At 38.8% G+C, this 14,388-nt stretch overlaps 2 protein-coding genes across 3 annotated transcripts in view; one reads left to right on the forward strand and one right to left on the reverse strand.

Annotated features, from left to right (window-relative positions):
• MIEN1 (migration and invasion enhancer 1) overlaps positions 1–14,388 on the forward strand; it is a 29,971-nt gene that overhangs the window by 12,955 nt on the left and 2,628 nt on the right. The window lies entirely within an intron of this gene.
• Positions 1–14,388, reverse strand: part of ERBB2 (erb-b2 receptor tyrosine kinase 2) — a 65,518-nt gene that overhangs the window by 5,471 nt on the left and 45,659 nt on the right. For both annotated transcript variants that reach the window (XM_087892194.1, XM_034415827.3), the window contains exons 16-25: positions 12,203–12,250; positions 11,048–11,186; positions 9,664–9,786; positions 7,772–7,870; positions 7,177–7,362; positions 6,002–6,157; positions 4,585–4,660; positions 4,332–4,478; positions 2,753–2,850; positions 134–307 (exon numbers count right to left, since the gene is read on the reverse strand). In XM_087892194.1, coding sequence (XP_087748320.1) covers positions 134–307; positions 2,753–2,850; positions 4,332–4,478; positions 4,585–4,660; positions 6,002–6,157; positions 7,177–7,362; positions 7,772–7,870; positions 9,664–9,786; positions 11,048–11,186; positions 12,203–12,250 — 1,246 coding nt within the window. The remainder of the gene's footprint in view (positions 1–133; positions 308–2,752; positions 2,851–4,331; positions 4,479–4,584; positions 4,661–6,001; positions 6,158–7,176; positions 7,363–7,771; positions 7,871–9,663; positions 9,787–11,047; positions 11,187–12,202; positions 12,251–14,388) is intronic.

Raw genomic sequence — 14,388 nt, forward strand, 5'->3', positions numbered from 1 at the left:
TGCTTAAATTAAATCAGTCCTTAAACTAAAAAAATATTCCCTATTTCAATGAAAGAGAAATATAGTGTGGCATAATCAAGATACAAACTGGTTTTGACTGTTTTGGATATTATTAACTAAATCATATGCTTACTCTTGTGGAGGAAATCCTAGATCGATAGTCAGCTGATGTTTCACCACTGAAAAAGCCCTGATGGGGGACAAGATATTCTTCTGCATCCACCAAGTCTTGCATGTCTTCCTCCTCCAGCAAAGTGCGATAGAAAGTGCTGTCTATGGGGCTGGCAAGACCCATCTTTTCATCATTCTATCAAGAAAAACAAACAGCAAATGCTTGCAGCTCCCAAAATTCTCTTGCTTCCTCTGAAAGTATGGGCTAGCCTTATAGCACCCTGGATTGTCAAAATTAATATCCTCATAATGCAGATGTGTCAGCTAAGGCTGTGAAGATGATTTATCGAAGGTCATTAATATTTTCATGATGAAAATGGGAACTTAAATGGGGAATGTCATGGTTCACCACTTATGGCTTTATATTAGGGGGCACCAAGCCAATATCCATCTAACTTCTGCAATCTTATCCAAGATTCAAAATAAATCCCACTTTGGCAGCAGAGGAGCATAAATAGAAAACAATACAGCAAAAGATTACTAACCGGTATTTCTAATTACTAACATGCAATGGGACGCGGTTGCTCAGTGGCTAAGACGCTGAGCTTGTTGATCGAAAGGTCAGTCAGCAGTTCGAATTCCTAGTGCCGTGTAACGGGGTGAGCTCCCGTTACTTGTCCCAGCTTCTACCAACCTAGCAGTTTGAAAGCATGTAAAAAAAATGCAAATAGAAAAATAGGGACCACCTTTGGTGGGAAGGTAACAGTGTTCCATGTGCCTTTGGCGTTTAGTCATGCTGGCCACATGACCACGAAGATGTCTTTGGGCAGCGCTGGCTCTTTGGCTTTGAAACAGAGATGAGTACCGCCCCCTAGAGTCAGGAACGACTAGCACATATGCGCGAGGGGAATCTTTAACTTACTATACAATGCAACCCCAGAACATAAAGATAAAAATCTAGAACTCTCAAAGCCACACTGGCCCCTGAATGCTTTGGATGTGGATCCTAGAATGTCCCCAATTATTGCTTAAGGTGGGGAAAAGAAATTATGAAGTATACAGAAAGTATTCCTATTCATTATATGCAATTAATTAAATTACAATTAAATGCCAAACAAAACAAAATCTTTTTATCCTGAAGGTCTCCCTTTATCTTGGTGTTATGTACTTTATAAAATGCCACTCCCAACAAGTAACTTAAAAGAAAAGTGGGACCTTCCCTTGTCCACCCAATATAGCTTCTCACATCTGTTGGATTAACAGTGAGTTTCTGATGCAGAAAACTGGAAGCATAGCTGATGAAAATATTCCAAACTCAGATAAAATATAATACATAAATTTGTAATACTGTCATGTGATATACTTAGCTAATTCGTGCTTTTCATTGCATGAGAATATCTATATACTATGTATGCTCCTTCTGAGTCAATTTGAAATTGCACCTTCTATAAATTTGGAAGCCGGATAAGCGAAATGGTTGCTTATATTACCGTGTTTCCCCCAAAATAAGACCCTGTCTTATAGTTTTTTGAACCCTGAAATAAGCACTTGGCCTTATTGTCATGCCCGGTTCGGTTTATTGCCATGCCCGATTGGGTTTATTATCAGGGGATGTCTTATTTTGGGGGAAATGATATAAAAGCTACAATGCATTGCCCATTTGTTCTGAAGACTACAACGTTAAGAACAGATACATATTGTTGCCTGAAAGCTAGTGAAGGTTCAAGCATGTGATCTTATACCACTGATGTATAGATGGACACTAAACCAATACTTATTAGTCATGACTAATTAGTTTTCCTTGGTGTAAAATATTTCCCTATGTCCAAAGCACAGAGAGTTGTTTAGACCACTGAGGCCTAGATTAAAAATAAGGCTATGAATCTGGCCTGCATATTTCAGAAGACTTCATATGAATAGAACAACAATTACAGTAATTCCAGATACTTCCATGCATTGACACTAGAAGGAATATCTATTTTTTTTAGCAATAAATTAACCTGGATACTTGTTTTAGAAGATTGTATTAGGGTTAAAGGTAAAGGTAAAGGTTCCCCTTGCACATATGTGCTAGTCGTTCCCAACTCTAGGGGGTGGTGATCATCACCGTTTCAAAGTCAAAGAGCCAGCGCTGTTGGAAGATGTTGCGGTGGTCATGTGGCCGGCATGACTAAATGCCAAAGGCGCACGGAACGCTGTTACCTTCCCACCAAAGGTGGTCCCTATTTTCCTACTTGAATTTTTTATGTGCTTTCGAACTACTAGGTTGGTAGAAGCTGGGACAAGTAACAGGAACTCACCCCGTTATGCAGCACTAGGGATTCGAACCACTGAACTGCCGACCTTTCGATTGACAAGCTCAGCATCTTAGCCACTGAGCCACCACATCCCCTATATTAGGGTTAGTTTTCAAGAATATCTTCAACAAGATAGAGCTATCCCTGTTTTGACCCGATAGGACAACTCTGGGTATATCTAGTTGATCAAATTTTGAGAAACAATGTTATTCTAGCTGGACTTAATCTGGTGTAACAGGAAGCTATTTTAGTTTTTCTTTCCCTTTCTCCTCACCATCCCTATTGTTATGCAATAAAAAGTTGGGAGGAGTGCAATCCTCTTGAAAGTAAAATATCATCCTCACCTGAATAACCACAAATCTCTGAGGATCTCTGGCCATGCGGGTGAACTCAGTGACCAATTCTCGGAACTTAGGCCGGCATTCGGAGTCAATCATCCAGCCTACAGAGCAAAAAGAGCATAGGTGTATCTATCCATATTAAGTCCTCCTTATGAGAAAAAGAACTGATTCCTCTGATAATGGGAAGGAGAATAGTGAAAAAAACATGATCCTTGCAAAGATCAGCTACCTCACATGAAGAAGGAAGAAAACACAGGAAATATTAGTGTGACTTCTGGAAATTCAAAATATTTATTTATCTACTTTATTTATTTATTTATTAAGTTTATATGCCGCCCTCTCTCTAGAAAGGACTCAGGGTGGCTCACAGCAATAAAAACAGATAAAATCAATATTAAGTGTTAAAAACCATTAAAACTCCCCTTAAAAACCCCTTCAGTCCAATCCAGCCTGGCAAAATAACCATGTCTTAAGGTCACGGCGGAAAGAGCGCAGGTCAGGGGCCACCCAGAGCTCCAGGGGGAGTTGATTTCATAAGGTAGGCGCGCCCACAGAGAAAACCCGTTCCCTAGGAGTCGCCAGACGACACTGCCTGGCCGACGGCACTCCAAGGAGGCCCTCCTTGTGGGAACGCACCAGGCGATGGGGAGCTGTCACTGGCCACAGATGGTCCGTCAGGTACCCCATCTACTGCTTTTAATCTTCTGCAATATTTTTGATATTGTAAACTTAAGTACTATGCATTTCATGGGTATTATGTCATGTATGTATGCATGCATGTATGCATGTATGTAAGTGTCTGTGCCAGACAGACAGACTGTCTGTCTGTGCCAGACAGTTCATACCTTTGTTTCTTACAGGAAAGAGTACAAATCTCTAAATACACTAAAGATGCCTATTCCCAATTTGGCAGAAAACCCAGGCAGAAGACAGGACAAGAAGTCACTGTCCATTTTTAAATAGCTATATCTAAAATACATGTTGCTTTTGATTTTTGAATGGAAGCAGGATTTCCAAATACTAAACACTGCCAAATATAATATTCTATGCTTTTAAAAATAATTCAATAGAACACACATACATCTGAATAAATAGCAGCAAATTTAGTAGTTGATAAAAAAAAAATGAAGCAATTTATAAAAATTAAACCAATGGTTTATTACAATCTTATAACTAGCAGATGTTGGAATGCATATTTCTAAAAAGAAAGAAGCTAGCTCACTAGGCAAAACTTCAAATTCAATTATGTTGTTTGAAAAAACAGCCAAAATACAGTGATATTTTAGAATCATAGAATTGGAACTGATCTATGAGGTCATCTAATTCAACCTCCGTTTGATACATATAGTTCAATTTGCCCTCATTCTCTTCCTGCTTTGTTTTATAGGACAGCTAGAGGCTAAAGCTAGACAAATTACAGCAATCAACCCACTATATACTTTATATTTTATTGCAGTTTTGACCACAGACTTGCTAATCTGATGCTCCTGAGAAATATTGGAGGTATAATTTCCAATCGGGGTTAGTAGCCCCAGTATCTTCATCTACATGAAAATCCTATTAACTATCCCTAATTGCTTACATTTAACCATAATCATATAGACATCAATGGTGCAAATAGGAGGCTGGGGCAATCTCTCTCCTTTTTCCAACAGATCAGGAATCTCTCGGGCTGGGATACCATCATATGGCTTTGCACCAAAAGTCATCAGCTCCCAAACAGTAACACCTGGTGAAAGTGGAAGAGAGAGAGAAAAAGAAAGGGAGATTTCCATGATGGAACAGTAAAGTTTTCACAATGGGAGTTAATTGAAAGAGGGAAAGACTACACATACCATAGCTCCACACGTCACTTTGATGAGTAAATCGTCTGCGCAAGATGGACTCTAAGGCCATCCACTTGATAGGCACCTGGACAAAGAAATCAATAGTGTATGGATGACCACAAATCACATCTATGCTGGTTAGTTTCAAGCAGTATCGTTATTTGAAAGTTTTTAGATACTGCTTAGAAATGGTTGTGGTTAATTAAAATGGTTCTCAATAAAAAGGTAACGAAGTATTATTTGGCACCTGAAGATGTCCCATTTCAGACTCAACAGGTGGGAAAAGGACCTGACAGAATAGCCAGAAAATTTTGCTTGGAGAAATACCCCATCATATATACTGATTCCTTGTATGCAATAAGCACAGGATAGCTTATCTATCCTACTTCCAAGCTCTGAAAAATGCCACCGAATTATTTTTTCAGCTCTATTTCATTTTTATATTCTGGCATTTTAAAAAGATTTTGAATGGCAGCTGTTTACTTCCTGAAATCCTCCTGCTAAAGCTCTACTTTCTTTAATTTTGGAAAAAGATAATGGTACTGATGATATTTTTCTCACTGAATTTCAGCAGTGGAATTAACTAGGGGGATGCAACCGACAGAGATCAAATTAGTCATCCCTATTTTTAAAAAAATACAAAGTAGAAAGGGATTTAGAAAGCTCATTCTGATTATTGTGCAATTCTATCCTGTTGCCCTTCCATTTTTAAACTAGCTTGATTTTATAATTTAAGTTTGTTAAATTGCTTTGGACAGAAGGAGAAAGTGAGGGAAACTGGGATAATGTGCTTTCAGACCCTTAATTTAAGAAACAAAGGAATCAGTTCATATATTAGAAAGAAGAGGCAGACCAGTAGAAAGGATGACATCAATGAGAAGAAGGACTGAGTATATTATTCACAAACGTTCCTTGAATATAAACTGAAATGTAATCTGAAATTTATAGAAGTTGTCAGTCTTGTTCTATGTGTGTGTGGGGTGACAAGACAAAAATTATTGTCAAAGTACTAGCTAGCCTTCGTTCAGAAGAGATTGTGCTCTTAACTTTACAAAAGTTAAATATTATCAGTCAAATATTATTGCAGTTGTTTTGGGTTACAGCAATAGAATTTTATCTGTTCAACTAACACATCTTCAAACTGGCATTTCTCCAAATATGCTGAAATACTTTCATAAACTCTTGGTCAGTATCTCTCACACTTGGTAACTTTAAGATTTGCAGGTTCAACTCCTAGAACTCTAACTAAATATGGGAATTCTAATTCAAAATATCTAGTGGATAGCAAATTTAAGGAGGTAGGTCACAGCAATGTATTAGGAGGGAGCTAAGTGCACCTACTATTATGTACAGTATAGGTAAATTTAACATTTCCTCACAGAACCTATCTACATTTGGCCTATTAAGGAACATTCCCATGTCCCACCTTCCCTCCATCAGCGTGATATTCTGTTTCATCAATGTCCAGCAGTCGGGCCAACCCAAAATCTGTAATCTTCACATGATTTGGGCTCTTCACCAGAACATTCCGGGCAGCCAAGTCCCGATGAACCAAACGGACATCCTCCAGGTAGCTCATGCCCTGAAAGAGAAGCAAGAACTATTTGATTTCTTGGCCAAAGAGAAATATTGATGGATCTCCTTAAGAGAATGCATTCCTATCGACATTAATTGTAACACTATAATTGATGTTATTAAAATCAATTTCTTTTATGTCATCAGAAAGTTGCTGAAATTTAATTTGTAAGCAAAAGTAAAATTGGGGGTTTCCCAGGATGTTTCAGATGTCAATGATTAGTCAAGCCAATATATGAAACTAATTATTTACTGAACTAGACAATTATTTTCTTTAATATACCTTGACTTTAATATACATATAACTCTTGAGAATAGATCTCCAATACACTGGACATAGTCCTCCTATTGTCATCTCTGACTGGAGATACAAAAGATGGAAAATTGACTTTTGTTTTTACGAAGAAAGAACAACCTTCATTTTATACAAATTATATTTCTCAACTTCAAGTCCTTGAGAAAGAGATTCTGCAGGTAAGACAGATGTGAAAAAATGTTCTAGCAAGAACAGAAAGAGGGAATTGTGTATATTCATAAGGACAAGTAAGAGAGACTATATAACAGAGGTGTGGAGGAAAAGAATGCTGTTAATTAAAATTGAGCAATTCCTTCAAAATCTCTGTTGTTTTGAATGTACAGCCTTTCATCATAAGAAGCATTTGGCCAAATATTTTTTCCAATTACAGAAGAGTTAAATATAGATACTAGGTAGTTCCATTACCAGCAGCATATTAATAAACTCAAGAATCTTTTTCTACAATGAACCCTTCAATATAACTTGCCCTTTTAAACATTCTCTTCAGACTTGTCCAGTTGGTGGTTTATAAATAGGTTGCGTTGATGTAAGATCAGAAGCATTTCTTACTTTTAGTCAGAGCAGATGAAAAATGAAAAAGCAGAAACCTAATTTGATATACTGTTTATATATGGGAAAGATGGCTTCAAGACCTAGAAAAATTTGAGTAGTGCTTCCCCGTGAACCAAAAGGGTTAGAGCTATACAACCATTTCCATCTGTTCCACTTACCTTAGCTATCTGCACACACCAGTTGAGGAGATCCTGGGATCCAATGCGGTCCTTATTCTCCCGCACGTAATCCAGAAGGCAGCCATATGGCATGAGCTGAGTCACAAGCTGCACTGTGGAGGTGAGACAGATTCCCAACAGCCGAGAGACGTAAGGGCTGCCTACACCTGCCATAACATATGCCTCCTGTTGGAATAGAGAGGGATGGAAGTGAGGGATCCTGTGTAGGAAGAGAACTATCTATAGGAGATTACCAGGCTGAGCCCAAGAGGGAAACCAAACACATCATCATCTGGAGTCCCTATGCCCCTGAAAGAAACCTAAATTCAGTCCCCTTTGAAATTCGTTGAATCTTATTTGGCAACAATTTGCCTTGAGCATTAGTAGATCAGATTTTTGTGTATAGGTTGCAAGGAATAAACTTGCAATGCTTTTGAATTCTATCCTGGCTCCTGTTTTCTTGAGCCTGACACTACTGAGAGACCAACAAACACAAATAACAGGACCATGTAATAAATTAGGTAGAGATGGGGAGATACACTGTCCTTTTCTGGAAGGAATGCACCCTCCTGGGAGGTCATCACAGTTTTCTTACATCCAAAATCTCCTTGTTGGCTTTAGGTGAAGTATTTTCCCTCAGGACTTTGATAGCTACTGGGATCTTCACATTCTCTCCATCTGGAATCCACACACCCTGCAGGGACAAGATAATAATAATAATAATATGGTGATGGATACAATCAGGTTATTTTTTAATCAAAAAAGCATGTGAATATGTGTGCATATATACAAAAAAATTCTGTACCAAATTTCTCCAGTGAGTCCTGCCCAAATACCCAGTCTCCATAGCAAATTAACCATGGTGATTTTTAAATAGTATTATTCAGCTGTAAACATAATTATCAGTACTTCTGCTAAATAATCAGGAAATTAGTCAATCAGAATGAAAATAATAGATCTGATGAATAAAAAATGCAGTAGCAGAAGAAATATATATATAAAATATACATTTTTCAGAATGTTGCAATGAAGGACTCAGTTTGAGGATTTGGGAGACCTAAAGCACAAACATGTGTTTTACCATTACAAATACAGATAAAGATGTATTTAACAAATATTGCGAGTATTTTATTTATTTGTTTGTTTGAAAAATGAAGGAAATAGCACTGGAATGGCTCATATAGGTTCTCTAATTCAAGCCTCTGCTCTGTCAAGATCCACTAAAGCACCTCTGAGAGATAGTCATCCAGTCTCTTAAGACCTTTGGGGAATGAGAACTTCTCTCTACGAACAGAATGATAAATCTGGCACACACAAAAAAACCTCCAAAAGAGTAGAGCAGGAATCATATCACAATATGATAATTTTTTATGAATATCTGGTAGCGTTCATTGAAATACACCAATGAACAGAACTAAATATGCTCAAACCATGCTGACTGGAAAGAATGGGAATATATTTTCATTTCCCTGATCAGTTCCAAGTTGGAAAACGCTAGGCAAGAATATGATTACTGCATTTCTATACAAGGAAGACTGATCGCAGGGCAAGTGGAACAGCCACAAAGAGTGAACAAATACTTAACAAATAGTAAAGCAGCACTGATCACAAGGATAGCTCCATACTTGATCCCTAACTAATCCATTTCTGCTGCTTAATCCTCTTCTCGAATAAAACCAAGAAGGCACTATGGTGTACATTTTAACAGCATTGAAGGTAGTTCTTCAAATTGCAGAGAATTTGCACATTTTTGCTGATTACAAGGACACTCCACACGCAATTACAGTGAGAGTCCCTAATCAGCACATCTTGATGATCCCACAAATATGATCTATTCAGCAGCTGAGCCAATTTCCAGCTGAGATCCATCCATAATCACAGTGAATCTGGTTTTTCATTAGAAACAATGAAGCCTACAAAACTTGGAGAGTGGATCGTTTTCCTCATTGGTGGGAACTCTAGATTTATCATATCTCTCAGCTCTTATATATGTTCAGCCATTATTGGTCTATTTCAGTATTTCTGTAATCTTTTAAACTGAGCAGAAGGATAAAACCAAAAGAAAAATGAATAATTTTTCTTTTGGTTTTATAAAGTATCAAAGATACAGGGACAAAAAGTTATGGAGGGAGTGGGCTATTAGTTGTGTGCTGTGTTTTGTACTTTCTCTTTGGTCAGCTGAGAAGAATATTGATTGATTATAAGAATATTGATTGATTTATGTTGTGTTTCCAAGGCTGGTATGATTCAAGACTGGTACCAGTTTGCTTCAGAGAATTTAGTGAATGAAAACAGAGAAAGAGGGGAGATACTCTGAATTTCTCAGGATGGTTTCCAGCCAAAGCTCTGCCTGCCATTTGCCCAACTTTAGAATAGAATAGAATAGAATAGAATAGAATAGAATAGAATAGAATTCTTTATTGGCCAAGTGTAATTGGACATACAAGGAAGTTTAGATATGTAGTTTTCAATTCCTGTTCTCCTCACCTTATACACGGTTCCAAAAGCACCTGACCCCAAAACCTTAACTTTTTTCAGTTCCGTCTCCTTGAGAATACGCATCTGAGCCTGGTTTGGAAGAGCTCCACTGGGGGTCAAGGGCTCTACTAACTAGCAGAGTCACAGAAAGAAAGGAACATAAGAATGAGGGCATAAAAAAGAAGATAAATGTATTTCCTTCAATGAATCACCAATGCAAGAATATATCAACATTTTCTAAATAACACAAATGTAAATGAAAACAAAAGCAGTGCTAGGTATCCCTCAGAATTATTGAAACATTTCTGGAGTTTTTTTTTTCTGTGTTAGATTTTTATTCCACGTTTTTTCTATATACAATTCAAGAAGGGAAATATATCAATACTCTGTCTTTCTCCTATTTTCCTCACAACAACCATCTTGTGAGCTGAATTGGACTGAGAGAGAGAGAGTAACTGGCCTAAAGGCACACAGCCAATTTTTCTTAGAATTCACAGTCTCTTGGTTTCTAGGCCTGCATCTTAACCGCTATGCCAAATTGACTCTGTTGTAGTCTGTTGTAGTAGTGTTATGAATCTAGGCAATAAGGAATCAGCTTCTTTGGTTTAAACAGTAGCCAGCCACATCTTTCTAATACCCCTGAAAGCAGATTATAAAAATAAAGTCCCTCTTCTGGTATTTGTTTCTATGACTCCATATAGCAGTCCTTGGGTTATGACGGCAATTGGGGCTGGGATTGCTGTTGCCAAGTGTGCAGTTGTAAAGTGTAATGCCACATGATCACATTGCTTAGTGATGGCAAGCCTAGCATCCCCAATTACTGGTACAGCTCTGTGTGGGATGTTAAGTGGGAAGAAGTAGGATTGCTAGGTAAAGAGAGTGGCAGTGCCTTGGGAAGGCCATAGTAGGCTGCAAGGAGGGCTAGCGCATGGCTCAAGGGATGCTTAGGAGGGTCATGAGCAGGTTAAGGAACTTGGCTGTGCACAGGAACAGGTGTGCTTTGGTGGAGAAAAAGCAGTGGGAGACACTTACCAGAGCAACTTGCAACCTTCCCTATCAACTTCTCCCTTTGACTTTGCTTGTGGGAAGTCAGCAGCTAGGGAAGGTTGCAAATGGTGATCATGTGACCAAGACTGGTGTCAAGGTCATACTGTAATCATGCGCCACATGTCCAACAGTTGGGTCATGATCATGTGGTTAAGGGAAAGCTGTGATGGCCAGAACACCAAGGACTAGTTGTATGTCCATGTTTTCATTGCTATTGTAACTTGAAACAGTTGCTGAATGAATGGACGTTATCTGAGAACTAATTATGTGGAACTCTGAATTTGAGATTTATTTCATTTGCTTTCACTCCATTACTGTGGGAAGGGGTCACAACTTCTAACTATACCTCAGTTTCCTGCAGAAGACGCCTCATGGTATGTTTCCTCTCTTGCTGCTTCCGTCGACTGATGCAAATAATAGTGAGAAGCAACAGAAGCAGGGCAAGGGCAGCACCCACCACACCTGCAATGATTGAACTAGCATGGCTGAAAAGAGGATGGAAAGAGAGAGAGATAAATTGTAATCTAAAACAGGAAATGCCAAGCTGAGATCAGTATTCCCCTGGTTGGAACCATCTGGAGATGGCTTATTTACCCAAAGGTTTAGGAGCAAATCAAGTAAACAAAGAAACTTTCCCTAATTATCATTGACAATAGCTGGGAAATCAAAGCCACCATTCCTTCCTCTTACAGAGACCTTGTTATCTGTGTGTGGGCAATAATGCTAACTTAATTGGTTTCTCTGTCTGGCTCTCCAACAGTTAGGAAGATTAAGCACTTCTCAGATATAAGACCCCATCTCTTCTCTTCTGCAACATAGATACTTTTCTTTCCCTGATTTATGTCTCTCCATAGTATGCTATCCTTCAGTAGGAAAGAGCAAACTGCCTGCAGACATACTGAAATTACAATGAAGCTGCACACAAAACAATATATGGATCAGAGGTATTTCATTCATTGCCAAATGAGACAGCAGGCCTACCCTCTCTAATGTCCTTTCTTGAACATTATCAGGAAAAAAAAGATCTCACCACTCTCCTCTAGCAATGTAGCCCATTAATTGACTCTAAGTAAAACATTTTTAACATTTACCTTAAATAAACATTGAACATATCAAGCTGATACCTGCCAAATCTAACTCATTAATTTGCCTAGCTTGGAGGAAAGGGAACAAACTTTAGGGGCCACATTTTCTTTAGAAGGTATTGAGGTTCTTCCTACTACCAATCCAAGGGCCCATTTATTATTTCTAAGCCTTAGCAAATGGCAGCACTTGGCTGATTTTTTCCAAAATCAGTAATTAAACAGACAGGACCTGCTTTAAAAAAAAACATTCCCAAAGGGTGGGCCTTCCATGCTGTCCTTAAGAAAATCCAATAAACTTTAAACTTGCAAACTCCTCCTTTGCAAACAATAGGTTTTAGGTATATTATTTTGATTTCATGACAGAAAAATGATATAAGAGAAACATATAAATATATATATATATATATATAAAATACCTGGGCTTCTGATCCACAGGGCAGCCAAATTCATCCCGTAGTGCACATCTGAAAAAAGAAAACTGGTGTCACAATCATTCACTAGCCCAGCTTTACTATAATGCAGTTTTTCCTCAAGCTTTCACTTTGAAAATACTCTTAAAATAATTCCCAGATCCCAAAGAATCCCTGCATAAAAATTGCAAAAAATCCGAAGGCTTTCCCGTTAAATTCACTTCTAACCTACACAAACCTTGTTTTCAATGTTTTCAATGATAGTAAAACAGCAGGCTGGCAGCAGTTTCAAAGTGTAAAAAAATTCTACCATTACAAACCCTACCTCTGCACGGTGCCAATTAAACACAGACATACTATTCTTCTCTATTTCAATAACAATCTCACTTGGATCTCTAGGCTTTTGCAGAATCCTAGTTTGGAAAAGCTATTTTAATGAACAGCAATTGTGCAAGAACCAAAAAAAATGGAGCTTATGCAAAATAATTTTCTGGTGGGATACGTCCTGTACATATTATAAGAAGGTTCATTACAGTTTTGCCTGGGCACCACAATGAAATAAAAAATAGATGTTCATACTCTCCCTATTAGGAATTTATTTGTACCTGAAACAGAATGATGCAGCAAGAATCAAAATGTGATAGGAGAAACCAGATTAGACTGTAATTTGAAGAGGAAGGGAATACTATTTTCAAAGTTCACTTAATAACAAACCCGCAAAACACAGAAGGGGTTACACTTTAACCTTTTCCGTAATTCAGTTCCAGTTTAATATTTTATTTTCTTAAAGATATGTAGAACCACCCATCTTAAAGTAACTCTGGGTGGCTCAAAACAATAAAAATTTAAAACCATTAAAAACATTTCTAAAAAATTAAAAACCTGGTGCCCCAACAATTTTCTGCGGGCTGCACAACTCCACCCGAGTGTTTGGTTAAAGAAACAGGTTTTAATGGCCTTCTGGAAGGCCAAGAGGGTGGAAGTCTGCTGATTCCTGGGGTGAGTCTGTTCCATGTGGCAGTGGTAGCAACAGAAAAGGTATGCTTCCTAGGTCCCACAGTGTACAGAGGACAGTATTTCAGAGAAAGGAACTAGAGTAAGTCACTCCTAAGGAACTAGAGTGAGTCAATCTAATGGGACAAGCAGATAATCTCACTAAGAAATCATCTTAATAGCGTGATCCTGTACCATGTAGGGCAGTGATGGCGAACCTATGGCATGTGTGCCAGAAGTGGCACGTAGAGCCATTTCTCCAGGCATGCCAGCAGTCACCCGTTACTCTTTTGGGTTCTGGCGCGCTGGTCTTTGCACACGCAAGAGCGCTGTAAACTGGAAGAGCAGCTCCCTGGCATGCATGCACATGGCAGGAAGCTGAGCTTCCAGTTTCTGGCACGTGCATGCGTGCCAGCCAGCTGGTCTTTGCACATATGTGTGCCAGGAACCGGAAGCTTAGCTTCCCAGCACATGCAGGCACGGCGGGGAACTGCTCTTCTGGTTTCCAGTGGTCCCCCATACACACGCGTGCTCCCATTTCAGCACTCGGTGCCGAAAAGGTTCGCCAACACTGATGTAGGGCTTTAAAGATAATGACTAACACCTTGAATTTTACCCAGAAAGAAACTGGAAGCCAGTTTGCCACAGAGAAGTAACATAGGCCGCACCGCACATGTTGCATTCTGGACTAGTTGTAGCTTCCAGGTAGTCCTTCAAGGGCAGCCCAATGTAGAACATGTTGCAATAATTCCTTTGATGGAGACAGGTAGCTATAAATATTTGATTGATTGATTAATCCAAACAGGAAATGGCCAAGGCCTTAGTGACTGTGATTCAGAAAAGACTTAAATTTGTGTGGTTTCCCCTAACCATGGCTGCCACCTGCTCTATGAATAGAAGCCATGATCCCAGGAGGATCCCCAAATTACATATCAACTCAGTCCAGAGAAGTGCAACCCTGTCAGAATCAAAGATGACATATTAACAAACACTGAGGGGCTGAAAATGTAAAGCCAGTAGGTCTTATCAAAGTTGAGTCAAATTCAGTTCCTTCCCATCCAGACCCTCATAACTTCCAGGTGCTTGGTCAGCACCATCACCTGTCAGGGCAGGGCTGAAGATGTATATTAATAATACTCCATACTGATAATACCTCACTCCATGCCTGTGAATGACTTTATCCAGCAGCTTCATACAAA

This window comes from Pantherophis guttatus, chromosome 4 (assembly GCF_059756535.1).
Source record: "Pantherophis guttatus breed Tessera chromosome 4, ASM5975653v1, whole genome shotgun sequence".
NCBI classification, from domain to species: Eukaryota; Metazoa; Chordata; class Lepidosauria; order Squamata; family Colubridae; genus Pantherophis; species Pantherophis guttatus.